The sequence below is a fragment of the Nelusetta ayraudi genome, unplaced genomic scaffold (genome assembly GCF_046127955.1).
Source record: "Nelusetta ayraudi isolate G7.1 ecotype Tasmania unplaced genomic scaffold, CSIRO-AGI_Nayr_v1 ptg000006l, whole genome shotgun sequence".
NCBI lineage: Eukaryota > Metazoa > Chordata > Actinopteri > Tetraodontiformes > Monacanthidae > Nelusetta > Nelusetta ayraudi.
Genome location: NW_027466056.1, coordinates 505,001 through 511,063, shown reverse-complemented (window position 1 = coordinate 511,063; position 6,063 = coordinate 505,001). Strand labels below are relative to the sequence as shown.

The 6,063-nt window shown below is 42.2% G+C and overlaps 1 protein-coding gene across 2 annotated transcripts in view; it reads left to right on the top strand.

The window, feature by feature from the left end:
- The first annotated feature begins 517 nt into the window (after window positions 1-517).
- baiap2l2b (BAR/IMD domain containing adaptor protein 2 like 2b) overlaps window positions 518-6,063 on the top strand; it is an 8,380-nt gene continuing 2,834 nt past the window's right edge. For both annotated transcript variants that reach the window (XM_076012878.1, XM_076012869.1), the window contains exons 1-9: window positions 518-907; window positions 1,046-1,121; window positions 2,079-2,165; window positions 3,822-3,883; window positions 4,153-4,224; window positions 4,323-4,412; window positions 4,543-4,674; window positions 5,164-5,268; window positions 5,926-6,043. In XM_076012878.1, the coding sequence (XP_075868993.1) occupies window positions 854-907; window positions 1,046-1,121; window positions 2,079-2,165; window positions 3,822-3,883; window positions 4,153-4,224; window positions 4,323-4,412; window positions 4,543-4,674; window positions 5,164-5,268; window positions 5,926-6,043 (796 nt within the window). In that variant the 5' untranslated portion in view covers window positions 518-853. The remainder of the gene's footprint in view (window positions 908-1,045; window positions 1,122-2,078; window positions 2,166-3,821; window positions 3,884-4,152; window positions 4,225-4,322; window positions 4,413-4,542; window positions 4,675-5,163; window positions 5,269-5,925; window positions 6,044-6,063) is intronic.

The following is a 6,063-nucleotide window of genomic DNA, read 5'->3' as shown; positions in this document are numbered from 1 at the left end:
CAGCAGAGTGGCACAGTATAAAAAGTTTTAGGTTCTTCCATTTCCATATTTTCGCAGTAGCAGGTGGAGTAGATGGGACTTTAATCTCAGGATTCCTACTTTGAAGTCAAAATCAAGAGATTAAAGTTAAGAAAAATGCCCCCCCCCCAAAAATAAAAAAAGTTTAAAAAAGTTGCTTATGGGACGAGGATGGGCGGGACTGGCACAACTGACAATTTTGTCAGTTCAATGCAAGTTCAGTTTCACTCTTTTTCATTAGGATTACGTCTAAAGATTGAGTTAACGAATGAATTGTTGTATTTGATGTTTATTGTGAAATTAATTTGAGTCGTTACATATTTTATTTGACACAAATTGTCATTTTATTTTGCGTGGAACCATTGGCATTTCCGATTTGGCAGCTCATCCAGCGTCCTGCAACTTCACATTGAACTCAATTCAAATTGTCCATCCACGTATTTTCTATGTCAGTGCTGGTTGGGCTGGCTTGGGCCAGCTGCTCTTCCTCCTCCTCCTCCTCCTCCTCCTCCTCTTTCAGGGCTTTAATGAGTAATGAGCCCGGCCGCTCGTATCCATGACTGCACCCGATCCCTTTCCATCTTCCTGAGCGCAGTCGCTTTTTCTTTCCATTAAAAATGTTGATGACAAAGGTAGAGCGCTGAGGGCGGAGGGAACGCTGCTGTTCTGGTGGGTGTGATTCGACTTTAGAAGAAAAGCAAGTTAGGTCCTGCAGCGGCCCGGCGCACTCCCGCTGCTTTCAGACCACAAATCCCCCCTTTTTTTTCTTTTTTCCTTTTCACTCCTGTGTGATTCCTCTTCCACTTGGAGCATTTTGTCCTTTAAGTTGTCCACAATGTCAGGACCCAGCAGTGACCAGCTACACAGATCGACATTATCTATTTATGGGGTGAGTTTCTGTCGTCTTCTAGTTTTCTGTTTATGGTGTGGCCATTCTGTCAGGTGGACTATAACGACGACCTGAGAGCAATGACTTGGACCTGGATTAGTATCATTATATAGTGTTGACGTGTTTCTTTACCCGTAGGATCTAATGGAGCACTTCAATCCTGGTCTCCAGAAGCTTGTTGACCTGGGAAACAGTTACGTCAAGGCTTTTCAAGGTACGTGAGCTCGTCACTGGTGGGCCGCTCTTCAACCTGATGGCTGCATATAAAGATCCCAGGGTGGAAAATCAAAGTTTACAATCGAATTGAGTCACATTTCAATCACATTTACATTGCGTGACGTTGCTCACTCGGTTACATTGTTTAAGATCATTTAATCTTTGCACAAATGAAAACACCAACGACTGATGGCACCAGGCAACATTTAACAGAAACTAGTTAATAGCTGTGACTGGGTGAAGGCAGGGTGACACCCTGGACCACTGGTCACTGCTTTATTGCATGGACTCGGAGAAATACAAACATTCACACTCAAGCCTCCAGACAGTCTTAGTGTGAAAATCTGCCTCAGTTGCATATTTCTGGATTCTGGGAGGAGCCAGACGACCCCGGGAGAACCTCGGCTATGTGTCTGTTATAAAGGCAACATTTACAACAAGTCATGTAGTTTTATACACCTATGAAGGAAAGACACTGAAGGATTTAAAAGTTGTTTTGTTTTTTGTTTTGTTTTTTAGTAATAGTGAATTTTGCTCTCATTACAACAATCCATCACCAATTTCAGTCACCTTTATGGGTCAATGTAAATTTTATTTCATTTCTATTTTCCATTTTTTTTTGAGATACCACTGTTTCAAAATAGTTTTTCCCCCAGGGGCCATTTTCCCCAGGATGTTTATTGCTTGTTACACTGACGTGTTTGCTAAGCAGAGACTAGCTCTAGTTCGACTCATTGACCGTGTTGTTTCTCAAGGGAAATTGTAAAACTAAACCCACCGGCTGTTTCCTAAACTAAACTATGTATCACATTTCAGCTCAGAGACGCTTTTTTTTTCTTTTTTTTTAACGATGGATTCGAAGAGAAGCCCATTTAGAATCAGGCAAACTTTCTGTGCTGTGAATGAATAGAATGAGTTTCTATTGTTTGGTCTATTGTCTGGATTTCTCTGCCAGCCCTGGCTGTTTGCAGTGAGGCCTACTTCAGCGCTGTCGCTAAGATGGGTGACCATGCTCTGAACACCCTCTCCTCTCACTCTATTGGTAAGTGCACGTCTTTCAATGACAGTTTGGACAATGTAATGTTCTCTCAGATTGTTTGGTCAGACTGCATTGTTCACTGGATGTTCGGAACAGCGTGGCTAAGTGTGAATTCCACAATGCTAACATTTCATTTTCAAGGGTGTCCCGCATGTCACGCACATACGAGCTCTTCATATAGCTGAAGTGAGAGAGAAGGTGGAGAACCACAGCAAGGTCAGGCCTCCTATTGGATGACAGCTTCTAAATTATAGATGGGTGCTCCCTTTCAGCTGGACTCAGTGTATTCACTCAAACACATTTAGCAACAATAGCCAAGACCTATAATATGAAAGACTTGTATACACTTCCATCATCGGAGCAGACAAGCTGCTTAGAAAGCTACAGAGGCACATTGCTGCCACCCTAGAAAAAAAAACAGGGCTCAATATCACGTTATAATGTGAAACTATCACGTTATTTTGAGATCATTTTCGCATTATAATGTGAAAATTTCATAAAGTAACGTGAAAAATATAATGTAAAAATCGTGATAATTTGTTCATCATTTCACACAAAAACGCATCATGATCATTTTCACATTTCGTAATAATTTTCACGTAAAAAAACATGAAGTTATCCCATTATTTCGTAATAATTTCCATGTCGTAACGTGATACTGAAGTGCTGTTTCTTTCTAGTGTGGCAGCAGTGCGCTTCTGTAGTAATTAGAAGAAATCACAGGGTAAGTGCTTCGTTGTATTTGTACACAGATTTTAGAGCTACTGTCAATTCAACTCGATTCTAGAATCCCAAAAGGAGATCCCTTTGAATTTCCTGTCCTGTTGTGGCTTCTCTTTTTCAATTGAGTTGCTGCCACACTAGAAAAAAAAAAGGGGGGCTCAGTATCACATTGTAACGTGAGAATGATCACGAAATAACGTGATGGGTAGCACAGAGCAGCTGCACAGCAATACCAAGCAATGGAGCAGAGAGTGTGCAGTGACAGAGTGAAGCAGGAGGAATTTAAATAGCCTTCACTATTGAGAGGGGAGAGAGCATGTGACTGCACAGCTGATCAGGATGTGCAGCTCTCAAGGACCTTGGCAGGCTTTCAGTCATCTCAGTCAGACTCCGCATTAAAGTCAACGTCTTTATTGAGCATCAGCATTTGCAAGAGGAGCAGATCATCAATGTTGCAAGACTGAACCAGGTTTGGCGTCAAGCTGTGTCTTCATGGATCCACTTCCTGATAATGATCTGCCCTGGACATCACATAAGGTGAAAACCAGGGGGCGCCTCCCTGCAGAGGTCTCCTCCCTAGAGAGATCTCCTTCCTGCAGAGGTCTCCTCCCTAGAGAGATCTCCTTCCTGCAGAGGTCTCCTCCCTAGAGAGATCTCCTTCCTGTAGAGGTCTCCTCCCTAGAGAGAAGTTCCAGGCATGTCCCACCGTGAGGAGACCCTGAGGAAATCTTTGTGTCCTTTTATGATGGCAAACAAATTATTTAATGATTTTTTTTTTTTTTTTTTTTTTTTACAAAACCCATGGAGCGCTTCTTCTTCTAGTGACATATCCACTCAATGGGCAATTGTACGTGTACTTGCACAACTCCTGCTGTTATAAATCTTGAGATGTTATCTTTGTTCAGCAGTATGTTGATTTTGTCTTGATTGGATTAGGAGACGTCCTGATCCAAATCTCAGAAACACAGAGGAGACTCACTGCAGAGATGGAGGGCCTGGTCAGTACTTTACTATCTCAGTTTTATTTAACTGTAACTCTAAATAATCCTCCGATCTATGGAGCCAGCAGTGATTTTACGACCCACTTTTACTCCACATTTGTCATCCTATTGAGTATCCCTCCGCCTGCACATCACATCTGCTGCGTAGTACTTGTTACCACATATAGCCCGATGTTTTGATCCGTTTGTACCGTCATTTTGTCCAACAGAACCTCTTGTTTAAGGTTTTTGTTGTTGTCAATACTGATTCAAATGGACTGTTCCAGTTTAAATGGTTCGAGGTCGAGGTGCTGCAAGCAATGGAGAAAAATGTCAAGTTGGATGTGGAGTACATTGAAGTGAGTTGATGCTTTTTCTCTGCGTATTGATTTGATTTTAATTTTTAAAACTCTTGTTTTGTAAATTTAAAAAATCTAAATGTTCCCATCGTTGTCAGGGAAGTCGGAGGGTGTATGAACTGGAGGTGAGGAATCAAGCCGAGGCTCTTGAGAAGCAGCTCAGGCGAGGAGCCTTCAAAGACTCGCTGGTAGTTTCATCATAAAATAAAGTCATGAAATAATATTTTGCAATTTTTTTTTTTAATTTAAATCAATGATAGCGTTTCTTCAATATTCTGACAATGTGCATGTGTGTCTATATGGCAATGATGTCTTTAGGAGAACAGTGACTACCTTCTGTACTTGAGACAAAGCCAGCAGGGGATCCTGAAGGAGGAGGAGAGGAGGTACCGCTTCCTGGCAGAGAAGCATTGTGGACTCACCCAGTCGCTGCTCTTCCTCGTCAACAAGGTGGGGCGCGCACGCAGCAACTGGAAGCGTAGGAAGGTGTCCACTTATTGCAATTTTCTATGTTACAACAAACGTTAGGAGAGGCAAACCTCAGCTCCCATGCGTCCTGATGATCTTTCTTTGACTGCTGGGGACCCCTGGTGGTTGGGCTGAATGCCTCGAAATGGTGCCAACCAATCACGATCAGACACGACCGACAGCCATTAGCTCGTCACTAGTCACCAGTTAAACACCATCCAACAGAAAACAAAATGTAAAAGCATGTTAAAGTTAAATAGAAATGAAGAAAAGAAAAACAAAGAGGGGCTACATTAATTAAAATTCTATGAACTCAACTCAAAAAATATATGAAAGGCTATGCAGGATATATTTTGATAAGTAGAAAACAAAAACAGAAAGAACAGTATTTCAGATTTGTTTTTATTTTCACACACTGCTTAACTTATCTTATTGTTCTTATTGTTCATAAGACTTTCACTTTATTTCCAGACCGGTGCATCTCTCCAGCAGAGGGCTGATGGATGGAAGGAAAAAGTAATGGGCACCAGAGGCTTAAGACCACGAACTCCTACTTATCTGAATCAAGAGACACAGGTTGTTGCATATTGTGCTTTTGAAGCAATGATGTTGCTCCAGTGTGAGCATCATGCTTCACTTCCATTCTGTACAGACAAAGTTAAGTAGTGGAACAATGATAATGACTCATTTACATTTGCAGATGCTCATTCGGTGATTAATGTCAGTTGTAACTGCTGGTGCAGAGCAGTTGATGCAAGTGGCATCAAAAGAGAAAACTCAAGTTGACTTCTCACCAGCATCCAGTCTGGCCTCGGTCTTTTTAAAGAAGAATATATTTTTCTTATTACTTCGTAATGACATTTTATTCACCATTAAGTATCAAATTTGATCAGAATTGGCTTTCAGGGTGCACTGTATATTTTACAGCGCAGCGTATCACTATGAGAATATGAAAACGTGAACTTACTGTGGTGAATACCTAAAAGTAAGAGAAACATTTGTAATTTATAAAGCAATGATGTCCCAGGTGTGGGACAGGTCGCAGGCTCCCTAGTCCCTCATTCCTGGTCATTCCTGGTCGTTCCTGGTCATTCCTGGTCATTCCTGGTCACTCCTGGTCATTCCTGGTCACGGGGCTGCGGTTCCTGATATCCACTGTGTTCCAAAATCCACTGTTGATTTCTCTTCCAAATGACACCGTCAGTAAGAACATGTCTAAATGTTCCTCTGCAGGGTTTGTCTGAGCAGCTGGGTGCTTCAGTGGGCTCCACACTGCAGGCGCTGGGAAGAGATGAGGACATGTCCTGGGCCACCAGGGAGCAGCAGGCTCTGGGCCGCATCCCCTCCAGAGGTGAGAGACAGTTTGAACTT